Source organism: Notamacropus eugenii, chromosome 1 (assembly GCF_028372415.1).
Source record: "Notamacropus eugenii isolate mMacEug1 chromosome 1, mMacEug1.pri_v2, whole genome shotgun sequence".
NCBI lineage: Eukaryota > Metazoa > Chordata > Mammalia > Diprotodontia > Macropodidae > Notamacropus > Notamacropus eugenii.
The window spans coordinates 240,493,116-240,513,094 of NC_092872.1; the positions used below are offsets into that span (position 1 = coordinate 240,493,116).

Sequence of the window (19,979 nt, forward strand, 5' to 3'; positions counted from 1 at the left end):
GAGTCACAGAGTGGTAATAACAGAGCTTAGGGTTTCTAGTCAGATTTTATTGTCAATATAAAACATATAGCATCTCCCAAACTGGTTCAAGAGTTCTAAAATGACCCTGCATTCCCATCTCTGCTGGGGAAGGAGCAGTCAGTGAGATTGGGGTGGGAGAGAAAGGAGAGGGGTGAAAGGCACCTGGGCTTCATTCCCACCTTGAGATGGGGTGGGACAGAGGGCCTTTTATGAAAGAGAGGAATTGACTGTCCAGAGTCTCTAGGTGCTGAGCTCTCCCTGCCTCAACTGACACCAACCCATTGCTCTCAGCTCTGGAAATCAATCATTTTCAGACATCAATTACTGAACCTTTGGGGCAGGATTGGGCATCACATGAAAAGCACTGAATGTTCTAAAATCTGAAGCACACGGCTTGTGCCAGGGTCTCCCAGCTGCCCTGATCCTGCCATGGCCACATTCCCATCCCCAACGGTGGGTGGGAGTAAGAACTGGGGCAGGGAGCGGGGAGCTTTCCCCAGGTTTTCCCTGGGGCTGAAAGAAGAGTTTAAGGAGGAGATACCCCAAGGGCACCAGCTCCCTCATGCAAAGGAGGCAGGGAGGAAGGTGGAGAGGGCTTGGCCTTGGAATTTGCTTTCCCTTTCCTGGCTCTGCCTGTTGGAAGAGAGGAAATAGAACTGAGATCAGTAGGACTTCTGACCCAGAAGGATGATGGAAACCCAAGGATCCCTCACTGTCATTCCCTGCCTCAACATGGCTCCTCCTTGATCATACTCTTGCTCATGACTCTTCCCCACCTGGAACTCCTTCTCCATCTTCTCTTTGCCTGTCCCCAATTCTTCCTTGTCCTTCGAGGCCCAATCAGATCCCATTTCCTTTAGGAATCCTCCCCCAACCACTCCAGAACATGCATGCCCTTCTCTCTAAAAGGGAGCCCCCCCCCAAGTCTGAACCATTTCTCAAACCAGCTCCAGTCCCAGTAATTCTTCCCTGGGCCATCCATCCAAGGACTAGACTGCACTCACAGCCCTCTCCCCCTTCCAAACAAATCTATTCCCTCTATTCCCCCAAAAGGGAAGCTGGGGTCCCACATAGAGTTCCTACCTTTTCGTAGTCGGGTCACCAACTGCTGCTTTCCTTCCAGAACTCCTGGATCATTCTCCAGGGATACTGGAGCAGAACTCTTCAGTTGGCGCTGGGATCTGGGGCCTCTGGCTGATTCCACATTTCCCTTGGCTCCTGGGTCAAGAGACCCCTTCTGTGACTTCTTGCCTGGTTTCCTTGCTCTAGTGGGGATCTTCTTCTTTGGCATAGACATAGGGTCCTGGACAGAAGAATATCAGGCCCTTATCTGGGTCCTGTATGGGCTCAAGGAGAGGAAAGTAGAACATGGCTAAGTAGAAGGGGGGCTGGGCTGCCTAATGCCTGTAGAGCATAGATTTGGGGATCTTAAAACTGCCATTGAACTGAGGCGACTTGGGAGGCAATGGCATAGGTTGGGAGGCCCAGACATTGCTTGAAAGAAGGGAATGTACTCACTCTCCCCTCAAGGGAGCCAGGCTTGTTCCTAGGAAATGTTTGGGCTCTCAGATACACAATACTCCATTTTTCTGAATACTTTTCTGACTACTCTGTTTTCTTGACTCTAGAGTCAAGGACAGAAGAAGGATTCCTCTTGTGTGGGGAGTACTGTTGGGGGATGAAGGGAGGCCATACCTCTAAATCAGTAACATCAGGGATGGCTTTTTCCTTCACACGCTTCTTACGGGATTTCCCTCCTGTGAGAAACCAAGGATGACATGGAGCCCTTCAGGAGTTGGTTTGAAGGGATACAGCATCAAGGGCTGACCTCGTCCACAAAGTCCTGACCCCTGCCTAAAACAAGCCACTCAGGCAGCTGCTGTGAAATCTTGGGGTATCAGCAGAGGAATCAGAACTTGGGGTCTCTGAAGACCTCAGCTCCTAGTGCAAGGACCTCTCAGGGAGGTGGAGAGAGCTTAGTGGTAGGAGTGGGAGGCTAAGAAAAGGAAGAAGGGTAAAAGCAAGGTCCTGCCCACAGGAACTTCGTGTGCCTAAAGACATCAAATATCCCATCCCACTTAGACAGCTGTCATTTCTTACTGTACAAGGAGGCATGACCTACCTTTGGGGGCCAGAGGTCCAGGATCTCCCTGAAATGAAACAGGAAATAATTCAGATCAAAATCTTCCACTCCACTCTCTGAAGCTTGCTCGCTTCCTTCCTCACTAGAGGGATCTATAGCAGGAAAGCTCCTGCCCCAATCTGGGCTCCCCTTCCACCCCCACCCCATTCCCTAAGTGGGGCCAGAAAGGAAGAGCAACTTCCTCAGAAGACAATCTCATTGTTTCCCCAACATACACAACTGTTTCTAAGTCTTCACTGACACTGTTGTCTCAGCCTGGAATGCCTTATCTCAGCTCCCTCAGTCCAAATTCTACCTATCCTTCAGGGTTCAACTCAAGCTCTATCTGGGCAAGTCTTTCACTACTACCCTCAGGTTCCAGATTTAATTCAATGAGACTATTAATTAAGTACTTATTATGTGTCATGCATTGTGTTGGGGGGTCGGGATACCAGGAAAGAAAACAAAAACAAAAACATTCCCTGTCTTCAAGAATCTTACATTTTTCTGGGGGCAGGGAGGGCAGAGAATCCTTACACAGATAACTGATAACAAAATATATACAACATAATTATGGGATGTACAAATAATAAATTTATATATATACATACATATATGTATATATATGTATATATACATATAAATAATTTGTGTTGATGGGAGAGAATCAGGAAAGGTCTCTTGTAGAAGCTGGCACTTGAGCTGAGCCTAAAGGGAACAGGACCCCTGAGAGGCAAAGGTGAAGAAGAAGGTCACTCCTGGCATGGGGGTGGCCCTACCCAAAGGCACAGACCTTGGAGGTGGGATGCTATGTTCTGGGCCTCCTCAAAGCTCTTTACCAGGGGGTGAGTCAAATAACAGAAGCATGAAAGACAGAAGTAAGATCTCAGAGACCTGAATCAATCAACAAAAAGTACTCTATATACCTACTATATGCCAGGACTATGTTAGGATACAAAGACAGAAATCAAACAGTCCCTGGCCACATAGAGCTTATATTCTATCCAGTATATATATGTGTGTGTGTGTGTGTGTGTGTGTGTGTGTGTGTGTGTGTGTGTGTGTGTGTGTGTGTACAAAATAAACACAAGGCAATTTGGGAGAAGGCACTAGCTGCTGAAGAGATGAAAGGTTTCATGGAGAAGTGGTATTTGCATTAAACCCAGAGAGAAACAAGGAATTCTAAAAGACAGAGATTAGGAAGGAGTACATTATATGGAGATGGAAAAGGAGAAAGAGATGGAGATGGAGATGGAGAAGGTGATGGAGGAAATGGAGGAGATGGAGATGGAGGAGATGGAGAAGGAGATGGAGATGGAGAAGGAAATGGAGATGGAGGAGACAGAGATGGAGGAAATGGAGGAGATGGAAGAGGTGGAGATGGAGAAGGAGATGGAGATGGAGAAGTAGAAGGAGGATATGTAGATGGAGGAGATGGAGGAGGAGATACAGATGGAGGAAATGGAGGAGATGGAGATGGAGGAAATAGAGGAGATGAAGATGGAGGAGACAGAGATGGAGAAAGAGATGGAGGAGATAGAGATGGAGGAGGTGGAGATGAAGGAGATAGAGATGGAGAAGGAGATGGAGATGGACAGTAAGAATGATGGTTTGATTGACCTGCAGAGTTAATTTGCCCTGGAATCCAGAGATCCCTTCAGCTAAGGGAATGGGAAATGATATGGAGTGGAATCTGGGTTATTTAAGGCTGGGGCAGAGATCTCCCAAATCACAGGCAAGCCCAACCACCAAGTGCCAGCTGCCCCATGAAAGATGCTTCCCAGATGGTCTTTGTTGGCACAGCTTGCCTTCTTCACTGAGGTTCTGCCTTTACTCATCTGCTCATCTGATCACTGCCTGGCTGGCATGTGCATAGATAGGAAAGGAAGAAGTGGTCCCCAATTTTTCCTCCCTGACTCCGCCTCTCATTCAATACATGACTTTGGGCAAGTCTCTTTGGGCCTCATTTTCCCAATGTATTGAATAGTGAGATCTTTCAACCTCACTGGACTATTGTGAAGACTCAGGTGAGATAATGGATGAACAGAAAAGTACCTGGGAAAGCAGAAAGTACTGTAGAGATATGTTATTTATTATTACCTGGAACCAAATGGTCCTTCCATGCCTGTCCTGGAGGGAACTCATGCCAGGCACAGAGTAGCAGCGCAGCCATGCCCGGAAAGCTGAAAAGTCGTCCTCCCTGTCGGACCCATAACCCTTACCCCCTTGATGACAAGGGTGGAAAGAGGGAAGATTTGAGATCAGGCTTTCCCAGTCAAGTCCATTCAGCCCCACCTCTGCCCAGGGGCCTAAGGGATGGAGTGACAGGAGTGTGTTTTACTATTAGCTCTGTGGCTAACTTGCTGTAAGAACACAGACAAACCACTTTCTTTTCCTGAGACTCAGTTTTCCCATCTGTGAAGAAGGGATAATGTCAGAAAGGACCGTGGACTTGAAATTGAGACCTGAGTTCAAATACTGCCTTGGTTACTTACAGTCTGAACAAACTTGGACTACTCATTTTCCTTCTCTGGGTCTCAGTTTCCTCCTTTGTAAAATGGAGCTAGGCTCAGAGGATCAATAAGGTTAGTTCCAGTTCTGAATGCTATGACTCCTACCTTATCTAACCCAAAGGGCTACAGAGAAGATGGGAAATGACTATAAAGAAAACCATTGCTGCTTTCCCCTTGGGACCCCATAGCTAGCTAGACTGAGGGGGAAGAATGCCAGGGTGTGCCAGGGTCCATGCCACCAGGCCTCACCTAGTTGGATCACCTCCTTGGGAACCAAGTGGCACAATTCCAGCAAATCTGGGTTCTCCAGTTTTGCCTTGACCTTCTTGCTCAAGGTCAGTTCTGGGTTCTGGCCAGGGGAGAATGGACACATCATTAGTAACCCCAGGTTTCCTACCCCTCCTCATCCCCCCAGCAGTTTACCCCAGGATTCCATCATGGTCCAGAATTATTGTGCAAAGGGGGACCATACATGCAATTTGTGGAAACGGCTTCATATTCCCCAACAACACCCTCAAGCTTGTCCTGCTTCTGAAATGTCATCATTGACTCTTTATTTTTTTGATCAGGCTCAAAACTTTGCTGCTTATAGAAAGCTGGGATGGACCTTGGGGATCTAGTTATGGGCAGGTACTTAATACTAATTAGCTAGTTTTGTACTGAGCACAGTATCAGCTCTCAGTAGGTACTTAATAAATGCTTGTTGATTTGACTTGGAGGCCATATAGTACAAAAAATACAGGATGGATTTGGGGTCAGGAGAGGCCTGGGTGCTAATCCCTGTTTCTGAAACTGACTAGTATGCCCATGGACAAGTCACTTAAGTGCTATTTGTCAGTTTCCTCATCTATAAAATGAGGATAATAACAGCACTTACCTCACAGGGCTGTCATTGAATCACATGAGGATCAAATGATTACATGAGATAATGGTTATGGCGCACTCTGCAAAACTTAAATTGTGGTATAAATGTTGATCTTTACTGTGGCCCAGCCTTTCATTTTACAAGAGAAGAAAACAGACTCCAAAAGGAGAAATGTCTTCCCTGGGAGCATATGGTGTGTCAGTGGCAAAGTTAGGATGAGCCATCAGGTCCCCTACCTCTCAGTCTAAAGCTCTTTTCTCTGTGTCACAGTGTCAGTGCCTCAGCCTACCCCATCCTGTCTTACCGGCTTCCAATGCTTCAGGGCCTCCAGGACAGTTCTGGCCTTCTCAAAAGGAGGGATCTTCAGTCTGGAGAAGGGGGAACCATATGAAGTCAGGCAGGGATAGGGGCCAGTAGAGAGAGACTCATAGCTCCAAGGCAGCCAGGGACCTCCACACACTTAGGGAGATGGGAACCCAATCTAACCCAGTTTCTCCAAACATTAGCTCTTTCCTCCTCCTTTGCTTATGAGGTAGTTGATCCCTGGAGCACAAAGCCTAGATGTCTGCTCCTGTCTCATCCCCTCTTTACCACTGACCGGTGAAGAATCTCTGCTCGAAGATAGTTGCCAATGCCGTTGAAGAATTTCTGGTCTAGGAGAGCTTCACAAATGGGCTTGTCAAAAGTCTTGTCGTCCAAGTTCTGGAGCACATTCTCCCTGGAGAATAGGGGAGATATAAGGGGACTAAGTGATCCCCTCCATGCAAATGACCTCTTTCAACACCTGGTTTCACTTCTCCCAAGATCTGAACATGTGACCAGCCATGTGGAAAGAAAGGCAAGGGAGGAGTCAGGATAGGGGTATATTCCCTGACCAAGAGGTTAGAGGTATTTTTGTCCTCAGTTTAAAAATCACTCCACTCATGTCCTTTCTTCTGAGGCCTCATTGGGTTGTAGTGGTGGCCCTGGGTTCTAGAAGACTACACCAGCACCTTGAGAACCTCTGGCAGGTCTTGCCAATCTAGAAGAGCTTGAAGTGAGGCTCCAAAATTTTACCTGGACAGTATGCCTATTGATTCAGGACTAACATAGCTTGAGGCAAGGAGGCTTGCCTCTATAGAGGGCTGCTCCCCAGGTCATGGTACTTTTGGCCACCACTCCTCATGGAACATACTATTTGATGTGGAGGGCCTGAGACTGAGAGAAGGAGGACTCACCCCAAGGAAAGCAAGGCCTTACTAAAATATGGCAGTCCTTCAGCACAAAACCTGGCATTTTGTACATAGTAAGTGCTTGATAAATTCTCCATCATTTACCCATTCCTTTCTATTTCCATTCCTGAGCCTTAGCCAGGCACAGGGCACTGGTGGCAGGACAGAAATCACTGGGGTCTGTAGAGCACACACAAACTGTACTCCACCCCTTATGCTGTTACATGTTCATAATCCAAGGGACATGGAAAATGAAGGAGAATGGGGGTCAATAATGAAGGGGAGGAATGTGTGGGAATGACTTGTCTAGAACATCTAGAAGTCAGAGCCTCTAAGAAGCAAACCAATTATGCATAAATTTAAGCTTAGACCTGGCTTTAAAACTACCTGTGATTGGGAAAAATAGTGTTTCCACAGACAAGTGTCATCAGAAGATCACAGAGTTGTGCGCAGGGCCTGAATTCATTGATAGAAGCTATATGGTATTTTTGGGCAGCTAGGCAGTGCAGTGGATAAAGTGCCAGGTCTGGAGTAAGGAAGACTCATCTTTGTGAGTTCAAATATGGCCTCAGACTCTTATAGGCTGTATGACCTTGGGCAAGTTACTTAACCTATTTGCCTCAGGTTCTTCATCTGTAAAAAGAGCTGGAAAAGGAAATGCCAAATCACTCCACTATCTTTGCCAAGAAAACCCCAAATGGGGTCAGGAAAATTCAGAAATGACTGAACAACAACAAGCAACGATATGGCATCTTATGATCTCACTTATTTTGAGTTTCAATTCTTTCTTTGGTATTTTGGTTCTTTACATTCGTATCTTAAGGTCATTGTCCTTGGTAGAAAACAGAAGCAGAAGCAGCTGGTGCTGCCTTCTTTTCTTTGCCCATGGTCCTGGGAAGAGGGTTTGAAGACCCTGTGTGATGTGATGTTGGCATTGTGATGTTCACATAAGCAGCTGGAGAGAGAAACATGTTGTAGATGAGAATATTCAGAAGAAAGCAACTGAGAGGGAGGAGAACTTTGAGCTTATGCCATAAGAAGATGGGTTGGAGGAAAGGAGGATGTTTAGCCCAGAGAGGACATGGAAGCTGTTCTCAGGTATCTGTCCCAGGGAAGAGGGATTAGGCCTGTTCTGCTTGGCTTCAGCGGAAAGAATCAGAAAGAATGATCAGAGCTTCAGAGTCTTGAGGTAACAAGCCTAACCAAGAGACATTTTCCAAAAGTGAAATAGGCTCATGAAGTGGTGGGTTCCTCCCCTATTGTAGGTCCTCTAGTACAAAGTGGATAACCGTATACCAGCTATCAATTCATCAATCAACAAGCATATATAAAGCCCCTGTTACGTGCCAAGCATTATGATACAGATGAGATTCTTATGTGGGTATAGGTAAGATGCTGATGACCACCAAGGTCTTTATCAACTCAAAAATTCTATGTTTCTATGTTCATGGGTGTTAAGGATCTCTTCCTCAACTGGATGGTTCCTACTGGCTCAAAGCCTCCCACATGGATCCAATATGGCAGACATGGCCAGGTATCCTGGTGGTGGCATCCAGGACAGCAAAGACCCTAGGAAACGGGGTGGCAGGATCAGCACTTTTCAGTCAATTTGGGGGCTAAAAGGGCTTGGGGAACACTCCTGAACTAGATAATTTGCTATTAGGGATGGCTGCTGCCGGGGCCCATACATAGACTGAGTCCTTGGGCTCTGGCTGACAAATGTAGCTTGGAGGGTCTCCATAGCTGGTATTACCAGAGAACAGCACTGGCAACAATCCCTGCTGCTTGCACACTGCTTAGAAGCTTCTCCAAAGTGCTTCCTGTATTGAGCCTCATATAGACCCTGTATGGGGTAAAAACTGTGGGAGTCATCATTCCCATTTTATAGACGGAGAACCCGAGGCTCTGGGCAGAAGGTTCACCGCACCATTCCCAGAGAGAGGAGAGTTTCTTTTCAGTCCTTCTGTGGAATGTTTTTTTCTTCAACCATAGGGAAAATAACACTGGACTAGGAGTCAGGAGACTTGGTTTCTAATCCCAGTTCTATCACTTACTAGCTAAGGGACTTTGAGCAACCATTTAACCACTGAGTCTGTTTTCTCATCTGTAAAATAGAATTAACAAATTCCCTGCCCTGAGGGCCCAAATGTATGGTGGAACAAATGGGGGAAATGTATGTGAATTGTAAAGCACTACATGAATCTTAGGGTCCATTTTCCTTTTTTCTCTCTTCTGAGCCAAGATGGGAAAAGGAAAAGGAAGCGGAAAAGTCAGGAACTTGGAAATGTAAATCTGACAAGAATAGCTGCAAGCTGCCTTCCCTTGCTGGAGAGAGACAGGGACAGAGGAAAGGCTTGGGACTGGGGCTTCGCTCCCCACCTTGGTCAGAGACCCTACCTGAACTTCTCATACTCCAGTAGAACGCAGGGTCCTCGCCCAGGCTGCCACGTGCCCTGGACTTCCCAGTGGCCAAAGCGCCGGATGTCCACAAAACAGAGGGCTCGGCTGGGTGGAGGAGAGATTGTGTAGAAGCGCAGGTGGGCATGCTTGGGCAGGGAGTCTGCTGGGACCAGCTGAAAGGAGCCGGACATGCCAAAGCGGAACACAAGGTCCAGGGGTGACTGTGGGGGGTGGGCCTCCGGCAGTGGGCTCAGTGTCAGCCGCACCTCTTTGCCCCGAGAGGTGGCCGTGATACTGTAGGCACTGCTCTCAAAGGGCACCTCGGGGTTTTTGCTCATCTCGGACTTCTCCACCCGCCCCGAAAACACCAGGTCTTTGCAACGAGTGTTCACATAGCAGCTGGCCAGGTGGAGCTCTGGGCCCTCAGGCATCCTGGAAGCAGAGAAGAGAGCTTGGCCTCGTTGCCCTCCCCCATTTCCCAACTTCTCCTTACTCTGGTGAGGATAGAGATAATAAGGATCTAGGTGACGATTCCCCTAACACCTTATCATGACCCAGGAGACCTAGCTCTGCCACTGACTCACTGTGTGCCCTTGGACAGGTGACATCCCCCTCTGGGCCTCAATTTCCCTATCTGTAAAATGATGAGTACCTGACTATAAGATGTCCAAGAGTCTTTCCCATTCTGACATTCATTCATTTATACTGTGTATTTAGTTTTCTAAAGCACTCTCCTATCCATGAGAATTCTAGTCCGAGCTGAGAGAAGTTTCTGTTATTATTTTTGTTATTATTATGACGCCCTCTGCAGGTTTTGTAAATAGCTCTAAATTTAAATATATACTCAAAACAACTTCTGGACTTTGTGGCCAGATGGGGGTGGGGGAAGATAAATAACAAGGAGTCGAGAAGTGGGTCTTGTAAGCCATCTGTAAAAGGAGGAAGTTGGACCAGTCAGCTAGTCAAGAAGCATTTATTAAGCGTTTACTGTATGTGAGGCTCTATGCTAAGAAGGGCAGAAAAGCCCAGTCCTGTCCCAGCCCGTCAGCAAACATGCATTAAGCACGAGGACAAGGTCCACTCAGAGGACACACATGGTACAACGTTACCTCCTGGACAGCTCCCAGCAGCTTCGATTCCTCCCCAGGTAAATAAAGGCGCGGGTCTGGACCAGCTCCAAGGTCCCTTCCCATTCTGTCTCTACCACCCCTGCCCTCGAGGGACTCCAAGTCGGGGTGTGTGTGTGTGTGTGTGTGTGTGTGTGTGTGTGTCTGTCTGTCTGTGTGTCTGTGTGTATCTGTGTGTGTGTCTATGTGTGTCTGTGTGATCTGGGCCAAACATCCCTAAGACGGGAGAGGAGACGAGTTAATGGTACGCAGACCACCCTCCCTGGGTCTCAGTTTACCTATCTGTAGCTGGAGGAGGCGCCCTCCCAAAGTCTCTCCCAGATTCAACATCCATCGCTAATTGAACCTCCAGCCCCCCAACCCCGACGCCCCCCGAGTCCCGGGAGGAGCCAGGGAGGAGGAGTGGCAGTGTCTGCCCCTTCCCCATCCTCCCTGCACCTCCCCCTCTCCTTGCCCCCCCATGCTGAGCCTCTCCGCGGCAGTCTCCGCTCCCCCGCCCATCCCACCAGCTACCTGTTCTCATCTGGGCTCCGTACAAACTGCAGCCACCCAGGGTTAAAGCAGAGGCTGGTGCTAGGCCCAAAGGCATCTTGGGAGATGTAATCGTCATGCCCCACAGCCTCATGGGAATTGTAGTTTTAGTTAGCTTCCAGGCTTGGAAAGAGCAAAGCAGAGGGACAGCAAGGAAGAGGGTGGTAGGATGTAGGCGGGAGACTGGGACAGAGAGAAGGAATGACTGAGGCCGGGTGGGGAGATCGAGGCTGGGGGTGGTTGAAATGGTGGTACCCCCGGCGGAGTGCTGGCCCGCCGTCGGGGGGAGGGAAACTTCGAGGATTTGGGGAGACAGAGAAGGGAGTGAAGTCCTGGGTCTCCGGGCGGATCTCCCCAGTGCTTCCCGGGCCCCAGAAAGAAGCCCGGACTTTCCTGGGGGGTGAGGGGGCGGGGCGTCCGTCCGCAGGGTTACACAAGGAGGGTCTCCTACCTCCCAGCCAGGCAGCGCAGGCATAAGGGGTCAGAGACCCCCGTGATTCAGGGCAGGGGCGGCTGGCTACACAGGAGCCCGGGTATACCCACACGTGAACGTGAAGTAGGACCGTTAAATACACGGCGTCTGTGCCCTCGTGGGCTTCTTCGTGCACACCCTCGCAGGACCTGGCTTAGGTCCGCCAGTCTTTGGGGGAGATCTGTGGAAGCGTGCGACATATACCCGTAACGTAGGACCTCTCGGACTCTTTCTGGGAAACCCTGGCCACCTCCGGGTTTCACTGTGAAGTGTTTTAGCTAAGAGAGTAGTGAGAAACAGCCGATGTATGCAGCCCGACAGACCTGGGTGCAAATCCTGCCTCCGATTCATACTGTGGTGACCCGGCCCAAGTCACACTCAATGCGCCGGGTATTCAAGGCTCTAAGTTGCAGAGGAGGAGGCAGACCTGCATCAGTAGATGGAGTTCCCTCACTCAATGTTCAATATATCAATAAAATGGCAGATCTAGTCTTTTTAAAAATTACTTTAAAATTTAAAAAATTTTATTTAAAAAAATTGATAACTTGTTTTTCTCTTTTTTCATCTACTTTTCTCAATGTATCCCTTCCTCTGCCCTCTCACACAGCCATCCCATATATCAAAGAATTTAAAAAGCAGTGGTGTGTGTAGAGACAGCCCAGTAAAACCAATGAACACACTAAGAAAGTCTAACATTAGCTATCTATTTCTCCAAACTTGTTACTCCTCCCAAACACACACAGCCCACACACATCCACTCGTCATAGCTGGATTTCAGTATTGGCATGGAAAACCTGAGGCCCTCCCCTGTGGAGTTTGACCTCCTGGCTTCCTGAATAGAGGCTGGAAGTCCAATATCTCTCAGCCAGCAGACCATGTCTTCCAACATCTCCCACTCTGGCTCTTTGCCTGCCCTAGACTGTTCAGACACCAGGCTCAACTGCCTTCCCGAAAAGGTTACTTCCTGGTCATTTCCAAATCTGCCCCTCATGACACAAAGATGCAATACTTGCACCCAGGCCCAAATTTCATGGGATTCTGGTACTGTGGGGTTTGGCTTCTTGAGAGCATGGGCACAGTTTCACCTTTCCCCGGGCACAGTGTAGGCATTGAATCAATGTTTGTTAATTGGCTGCCTGGTTCCCAGAACTGTTGTAAAGAAAGCATTTCATAAATTTAAAAAGCTCTAGAGAAAATTGTTATTCAAGGAGAAAGTGAGTCCTAGGCAAGCAATTTCCCTTGTCTGGGCCTCAGTTTCCTCACCTGTCAAACAGAATATAATTGTGGTCCTGCCTTCTCTGTGCTGTCTTGAGGCTAATATGAGAACAGGAATAGGAGATGGCTCAGAAAAGAATAAATGACCAGCTTCTGACTATGAAAGTTGGTTTTGGAAAAGAGGGGACCCTCCCTGCCCTTCCCTCCAGCCCTTGACCTCATACCCCAGCTTCCTAACCCGGGCTTTTTGCTCTGGCTAGGCTGCTCGCCTCTCTGCCTCCAACATGTCAAGTCTACTACTGGTTCCAAAGCTATCTCCCTCATCTGGAATGATGCCCTTGCCCTTTATTTCACCCATCCATAATATGTCCATCTTTCAAGGACTGAACTCCAGGTCTACCTCTTCTGAGGAGCATTCCTTGACCACTCCAACCAACAGTGAGGTCTCTCTCTCTCTCCCCTGACTTCCTGAGGGCACCGAACCTCAGTACCACTCTCAAGCTTCAATTCTCTTCTCTTTTGCATGGAAGACCTCTTCTCAGATGCAGTCTTCTCTTGTCTCCTTTGGAGGGATGGCGGCATCTCACAAAGACATACACAGCCTCAGCAACAACATTTATTCCTTCAACCCTTCGGTAAAATGGTACAAAACTGAGGCAAGGAAGTGGTGGGGATGGACATCAGGAAGGTACCTTAGGGGTCCCTAACCCAACCAGGTCCTTTTGCTGAACTCCCTAGGGCTGAGCTGTCCTGAAGATGGGGGCCAATCATACTCAGGCCTGGTGGAGAGGTCGAATGGGTGGTATAGAGAGAAGGGGCAGCAGCCCAAACACTGAGGTTCAGGTCTGAGCTAAGCCAGCCCACTCTGTGGCTTCCTTTACTTGTCCAACAGCTCTCAGCCCAGGGAAGACATCAAGGCTTGTGCTTGTTTGAGTTCTGAAAGACACAGAGGAGGGTGTTGGGAGAAAGGGAAGGAGCCAAGAAGAGGGGCAGGGACAGAGGACAGAACAGTGTGTGTGTGTGTGTGTGTGTGTGTGTGTGTGTGTGTGTGTGTGTGTGTGTGTGTGTGTGTGTGTGTGTGTGTGTGTGTGTGTGTGTGTGTGTGTGTGTGTGTGTGTGTGTGTGTGTGTGTGTGTGTGTGTGTGTGTGTGTGTGTGTGTGTGCGCGCGCATGCGTGCGTGTGTAGACAAATTGTATGCCTGATATAAACTGTATCAATTAGAGTTACTCCAAAGGAGGACAGCCTAGCTCAGGAGGCAATAAGTTACCCTTCCATAAAGTTCTACAAGTCAAGGCTGCAGGGTTACTTGATGGGTATAAATAACATAGAAGGAATTACCATACCACAGTGCAAAATGCACTGGCTCTAAAGCCACAGGATCTGTGTTCAAATCTCATCTCTGATACTTACTACCTCTGTGACCTGGAACAAATTATTCAGCCTCCCTAGGCCTCAGTTTTCTCACCTATAAAATGAGGAACTTGGACTAGACTCATGAGGACTCTTCCCACTCTAAAACTGTGATCCTATGAATTCCTGTTCAGGTATGAATTGGACTAGACAATCTTTGGAATTCTATGATTTCTCAAGCATCTCCAATCTCTATCCCCCTTACCTGTCAACAGAACTTGGAACTTCTTTGCTGACAGTGTCATGGTGACAGGCTCTGCTGGACCAACTGGGTCATGCCGAACATCTAGCCTCAGGTGCACTTCTGGTTCATGAACTTGGCAGAGCTGACTGGAGCTAACTGTGTAGTCCACACGCCAGCCAACACTATCCAGTCTGCTCACTGTAGGGAAGGAGGCAGAGCTTTAAAGACCCCACCTGTCACCAAGAACCACCAGGGTCCCAGTTCTGCCAGTAATTAACTATGACATATTATTATGATTTATCTGGACCCCAACTATTAAATATCTATTAAATGGGGTCAAAAATTCACTAACCAAGCCATGATTAAGCATCTATCATATGCAAAGGACTATGCTAGGCCCTGGAAATACAAAGATAAAAATGGAAATACAAAGATAAAAATGAAACAATCTCTGCCTTCAGGGAACACACATTCCATTGGCTAATGATTCCTGTCTGCTAGCTTTGCAGGGCAGCTATGAGGAGCAAATGGACTTCTGGGTCTGAAAGAGCTTTGAAATACAGTGTTGGCCACATGTCAGGGTGATCATTCCCATCCTTTCTGACCTGGCTCAAGGCTTGCCTTCTCCAGGAAGGCCCCTTGAACACTTCAGCCCATGTACTTTCTTTTACTGCCCTTAAAGTCCATACAGTTATCTGACCCCTAGTACATGTTATTTGGTATTTCTGTGTTTTCATGTGTGAGTCTTGGCTCCTTAACTAAACTTAGGGTGGGGTGGACAAAGCTCTCCCAGGTCAGGACTCCCCACGTCATAGCTGTGTATGGGGCTGAGTATTACGGATATCCAAAACTGCTCCATTATTACTTGCGTAGATATGCGTTGGTCCACAGCCTCTCCCAGGCTCTGTTCCCTCTGCCACAGCCTGGACTAGTGGCTCTCCCTCCCTCTTTAGTCACAGCATCATGATCCAGAGCTGGAAGGAACCTTAGAAGTCACTAAATCCAACATACTTAAGTCCAGTATTCAGGACCCTAAACCCCTGGCTCCTCATGAACACCTTGAGCAGGTGCAGGGTCAAGCCCAAGGCATTGACCTGGTCCCTCAAGTCAACTTACACCTTAGGCTGCTGCTCCTCAAGCTCTCCTGGAGGGGCCCCTGTTTCTCCTCATAAGAACGGCATAATCCTGAGGCATGTTCTAGAGGGGAGAAAAGAGAGTGGGGGGGTTAGTGACCCCGGAAGGCGAGGACCAAGAGTCTGAAGTGAGACACCAAGAGGGAGAGCTGCTGACTGCCCCTCATCTGCTGCCCCCATACCCATCTTACAGCTGGTGAAGGCTCAGAGAGGGCAGCTCATGCAGCCAGGGGTGGAATCAGTCAGGGGTAAAAGCCTGCAGCCTCCCCTCAACCCATACCTTTGGGTAGCCCCAGCTGCTGCAGTTCACTGGAGAGGGACTCACTGTCCACGTTGTGCTTGGCTGCACTGGAGAGGATGAAGCTGAGTACTGCCACCGTGGCCTTGACATCGCCAGATTCTGGGAGGAGCAGAGGGACACTGACAAGATGCCCAGGACTTCCCCTACCCTATCTTGGGCTGGCCTGAGCCTTGGGACAGGAGACGGGACATCCCCATCAAGGAGCTCTCCTTGGTACATTGGGATGGGGGCTGCCTCTTGCTGCCTTGGGGTGGGGAAGGAATAAGGTCACAGGGAGCAGAGTGGCCAAGCTGGGAAAGCCAGGTCAGTTCTTTTTCCACATCATGAATGCTCGAGGATTTTTTCATGCACTTGAGTTCTGTCTCTTCAGCCAGACTAGAAGCTCTCTGAAGGCAGGGACAGTTTTCCCCTCCTTGGGTCTCCACTCCTTCCTCTCTTCTTAACCCAGTCAATCAACAAATTAGTATTTCACGCCATTTAATAATTTAATATTAATAATATTTAATGCTACTTAATATAAGGTTATTTTAGATAAAAGAAAAATTACAACTATATATCTTCTATATATGTAATCATTTCCATTAGAAGGGAAGGGCAAGAGGAAGTGTTTTCGTCTTTGCATTTCCAGTGCTTAGCACAGGACTTGGTACACAGTATAGATTAATTAATGCTTGTCAACTGACAAATAATTTTAATATCAATTTCACCTAGCCAGCAAAGGTACTGTACTGTGGCAAGTACAGTATTTGCAAAATAAGTTAAAGCTGCCTATTATACACATGGATGCTAACAGGCTTAGTGTATGGGCTGAGGTGGTCAGGGAAGGCTTCTGAGAGGAGGTGACCAGAGTGCAGGAGCATGAAGAAGATATGAGCCTGGGGGGTGGCATCCAGACTCACCAAACTTGGCATCAGCTGTAAGTTTCAGGATTTTCTCAAACTGCAAAAGAAGATACCTTGGTCACTGCTGAGTCCCACTCTGTCCCCCATCCTACTGGTAAATGTTTAACAACCAGCTTTCCCCAAAACAATATACACAACCCACTATTAAGTTTAATCTGCATTATTAACATTTTGTCCATCACTTTCTTAAGCCTAGACAATCAACAAAACAACAAATCAAGCCGTGGTGGGTGGCCAATTTTTCTGAGAGTTTAACACTGAAAATTTAACATTTGGTTTCCCCAGTTAGAGATGGATTCAGCCTTCCCCTGATCCCACTTCTACCAATCCAGCTTCTGGACTCTTTCCCAAGGAGTCCATTCTATTCCTTGGCTTCCTGGTTCCACAGGGATGGCCTAAATCTGGGTGAGAGGGTCTGAAGCAGATAGAACCAAGTGGCAATGAGTGATGCCACTGTCCCAGAAAGGCTTCAGAAATCCCCCCAGTCCAGGAGATGGGACCTTAGTGCCCAAGATGGCGGCTGACTTACATCAATCCCTTGTCCCAGGAGGTCTTTCAGAACCTGACTGCAGATCAGCTTCAGCTTGACGGAAGACTGTAGGGAAAACATAGCCATGACCATCACCTTGTCATCCACCATTTACCCAATAAATAAATTTTCTTCCTGCCCTTTTTGGTTTATAAAACACTTTGCATGCTCTGTCTCCTCAGAACATGACAACTGTCTGGGAAGTAGACACGAGGACTGTCTCTATTTTACAGATAAAGAATCCGAGATTTGGGGGTTGTTAATGGGCTTGCTTGTGTTTACATAATGCTCTAATTAATTAGCATTAATCAATTAATTAGCATTTATGAAGCATCCATCACAAGTGCCAGGCACTGTACTGGGGATACAGATGTAAAGAATGAAAGAATGAAACCCTGCTCTCCAGGTGTTTCTATTCTAATGGGCAGAGGACATGGATACATCTAAACATATACAAAATAAAAATCAAGAGAATGAATGCAAATAAGTGGCAGGTAGTTCAATACAAGGTGTTTTGAGAGAGAGGGCACTAGTAATTGGGGGGATCAGGAAAGATTCCTGTAGATGGCACAGCTGAGCTGCAAAGAGAAGGAAGAGGGGTTCTATGTTGAAGTCAGGAAGAGCATGGGCAGTACAAAGGTGAAGAGGTGGGAAATGAGAGATGGAGAGAAAGTGTAAGTGTAAGTATGTGTGTGTGTGTGTGTGTGTGTGTGTGTGTGTGTGTGTGTGTGCATGTGTGTGTCTCTTCAGTAGAGAGAAGAACACAGGGTTGGTATCACAGAGTACAGGAGGGAGAGTCCAATAAGGCTGGAAGGATATCAGACTATTGCTAAGTGTCAGAGGCCAGATTCTAACTCAGGTCCTTCCTGTCTTCATGTCCACCACTCTCTGCTTCACCACACTCTAGACAACTCCTGCCCACCCACCTCCAATCACAGGCAGGGAGACAGGGGTACAGGAGAAATAGCAACTTGTACCCAGAGTTTCAGGGAGGGGCGAGCCTGAGGACCCCAGAATCCTGCTACCCTGTCCTGGGAGAGACTATGCGATAGCCACATCCTGCCTTCCCACCCCCTCAAGCATCCCTCTTTCTTCCCAAATACAGGAGGTGAAATACTCAACAATCTTGGCCAACGTGCTGATCTCTGCCAGGACCCAATCTGGACAGTCCAGGTCACCACAGAACCGGAACCTCTAGAAAGAGCACCACATGTCTCTGAAGGGGGCAGAAGAGAAGGCTGAAGGGAAGTCAGTGATTTACAACCTATAAAAGGATACAGCACAGAGGAGAGGGACAGGCCTCTCTCCTGACTTTAGGGAGCAGAAAGGCCAGGCACTGGATGAATGTAGTTAAGTGGAGATGGTGACCAAGGAGGGATGTGGGAATTCCTCTTGGTCTCAGTTGCTTTAAATAATGGGAGGTCAGTGGCCCCAGCCTGAGAGGGGCGATGGGATCACAGGATCACAGATTAAGAGCTGGAAAGAACTTCAGTGCTAATGATTATGACAACAACTAACATTTATACAGCACTTTAAGTTTTGCAAAGCAGTTAGCATACATTATTTCATTTGCTTACTTAGTCCAGTCTTCTAACAATGGGGAAAATGAGGTCCAAAAGGTGAAAGGGCCACATCTCTGCAGATGCATAAGGAGGCCACCTTCAGGGAGGGAGCAGACTCCCTTCTCCCTCCCTAGGCTGGACCACACTGGGGCCTCATCTGACCTCCTTCCCTCAGCCCAGGCATGGTGGGAGCTATCCCTGAAGCCCCCCACGATCCTCAGAGCTGAGGACTCATGAGGTTGGCCTAGCCTCTACCCTCTCTTGAAGAATAGTAGCATCTTCCTGAGTTCAAATTAGGCCCTGGGCACTTATTAACAATGTGACCCTGGACAAGTCAAAATTAACCCTGTTTGCCTTAGTTTCCTCATCTGTAAAATGAGCTGAAGAAGAAAACAGCAAAACACTCCAGCATTTTAGCCAAAAAACCCCGAATGACCGAAAATGATTGAATAGCACGATCCCCTAACTGTAATAATAATAACAATATTAAAGCATGCACTTGACCTATGGCATCCCCCCCCCCCCCAAGTAGGGCAGGTAACTAGCAGAAGCAATTACTCAGCAAGTCCATTATGGAAATCTAAAACCTAGAATCCACCAGGCAGAAGTCTGAAAGCCTGCAAGGCTGACACAGAGAAGGAAAGTGAGGCAGAGTGTTTAAGTGACTTTCCCAGAAAAGGACAGGCATAGCTAGTTTTGAGCCTCCCCCACGGTGGACACTTCTCCTTCACGCCTAACCCATGCCACGGAGTGAATGAATGGACGAGATTCCAGGGCCTGGGCCAAGCCCAGTGTGCCCTGGCCCCCTCCTGCCCTTCCCACAGCCCTCACCATGTTGCAGGTTGGGCCCTGGACCGATGCCCCACAGAAGCCCCCAGGCCAACCTCCTTCTCCTCCTCTTCCTCTAAGAGCTGGGTCAGCTGACGCTGGAGCGCCTCACGTGATGGGACCATGAGCAAGCCAGCCTCCAACCAGTCAGCTGACTCAGGACCGCCCCGGAGGCCGGGCCAGCCCAGTCCGGCTCACCCTGGCTCCTCCCGGGATGCTGGACCCAGAGGGAGGGATCCTGCTCCGCTCTGCTCCCCTCCCCCATCGACTTCCTCTTGAAACTGACGCGGTTCATTTCAGCGTCTGCCACCTCTGTTGTGCTCCTCCGGGAGATACAAAGTAACAATAGTTAGCCCACAGGGCTGGTGGTGCCGGGGAGGTGGAGAATGGAGTGACGGGGAGGGGGGAGGGGGAAGAGCAGAGATTTCCCAGTTTGGCCTGACCATCGAGTGCAAGAAGAGGACTAATGTATCTTGAGGTTGGAAAGTGAGTTTGGGATTGGGTTGTGAAGGTCTCTGAAAGCTAAACACGGGAGATTGTGTTTGATCCTAGAGGCAATAGGGAGTCTCGAGTTTATCGAGCAGGACCGGATTAGATCTAGTGGCTGCGCTCCTAAACTGCTCCTGCTGATGTAAGATAGTAGATTTAGATA

The 19,979-nt window shown here is 48.3% G+C and overlaps 2 protein-coding genes and 1 long non-coding RNA gene across 8 annotated transcripts; all 3 read right to left on the reverse strand.

Annotated features, from left to right (window-relative positions):
* Positions 1-26: 26 nt before the first annotated feature.
* On the reverse strand, positions 27-11,374 carry NEIL1 (nei like DNA glycosylase 1). Of its 5 annotated transcripts, XM_072628308.1 has the most exons (12): positions 11,242-11,354; positions 10,773-10,913; positions 10,242-10,475; positions 9,130-9,564; positions 6,120-6,239; positions 5,826-5,889; positions 4,906-5,005; positions 4,244-4,452; positions 2,144-2,171; positions 1,717-1,778; positions 1,105-1,324; positions 27-654 (listed from the first exon to the last, which is right to left on the reverse strand). In XM_072628308.1, exons 4-12 carry the CDS (start codon positions 9,561-9,563, stop codon positions 548-550), a joined length of 1,344 nt encoding a protein of 447 aa, XP_072484409.1. In that variant the 5' UTR covers position 9,564; positions 10,242-10,475; positions 10,773-10,913; positions 11,242-11,354; the 3' UTR covers positions 27-547. The 5 variants fall into 5 exon arrangements, 4 of the variants coding, with proteins under 4 accessions (XP_072484409.1, XP_072484408.1, XP_072484410.1 ...); XM_072628307.1 differs by lacking the exon at positions 10,242-10,475 and having other exon boundaries at positions 11,242-11,374; XM_072628309.1 differs by lacking the exon at positions 10,242-10,475 and having other exon boundaries at positions 4,244-4,368; positions 10,773-11,360.
* On the reverse strand, positions 11,365-13,004 carry LOC140517233 (uncharacterized). The gene is made up of 3 exons (XR_011971517.1): positions 12,878-13,004; positions 12,526-12,576; positions 11,365-11,443 (listed from the first exon to the last, which is right to left on the reverse strand). It is a non-coding gene; the product is annotated as an uncharacterized lncRNA (long non-coding RNA).
* A 75-nt stretch (positions 13,005-13,079) lies between these two features.
* On the reverse strand, positions 13,080-19,496 carry COMMD4 (COMM domain containing 4). 2 transcript variants are annotated; one of them, XM_072628311.1, is made up of 8 exons: positions 19,331-19,496; positions 18,060-18,131; positions 16,938-17,003; positions 16,406-16,445; positions 15,486-15,605; positions 15,189-15,269; positions 14,094-14,270; positions 13,080-13,413 (listed from the first exon to the last, which is right to left on the reverse strand). In XM_072628311.1, exons 1-8 carry the CDS (start codon positions 19,331-19,333, stop codon positions 13,373-13,375), a joined length of 600 nt encoding a protein of 199 aa, XP_072484412.1. In that variant the 5' UTR covers positions 19,334-19,496; the 3' UTR covers positions 13,080-13,372. The 2 variants fall into 2 exon arrangements, with proteins under 2 accessions (XP_072484412.1, XP_072484413.1); XM_072628312.1 differs by lacking the exon at positions 18,060-18,131 and having other exon boundaries at positions 19,331-19,456.
* Positions 19,497-19,979: the final 483 nt, after the last annotated feature.

What these genes read in the sequence shown, in the direction of transcription:
- NEIL1 (XM_072628307.1), bottom strand. Translation starts at nt 9,563, where the DNA reads ATGCCTGAGGGCCCAGAGCTCCACCTGGCCAGCTGCTATGTGAACACT. An exon ending in CTGGAGTATGAGAAGTTCAG is followed by an intron (nt 6,240 to 9,129) that starts GTAGGGTCTCTG and finishes CCTATTCTCCAG; the next exon opens with GGAGAATGTGCTCCAGAACT. An exon ending in CGAGCAGAGATTCTTCACCG is followed by an intron (nt 5,890 to 6,119) that starts GTCAGTGGTAAA and finishes CCCCTTCTCCAG; the next exon opens with ACTGAAGATCCCTCCTTTTG.
- COMMD4 (XM_072628311.1), bottom strand. An exon ending in GAGGAGCAGCAGCCTAAGGT is followed by an intron (nt 14,271 to 15,188) that starts GTAAGTTGACTT and finishes CCTTCCCTACAG; the next exon opens with TGAGCAGACTGGATAGTGTT. An exon ending in GTTCCAAGTTCTGTTGACAG is followed by an intron (nt 13,414 to 14,093) that starts GTAAGGGGGATA and finishes TGTGTCTTTCAG; the next exon opens with AACTCAAACAAGCACAAGCC.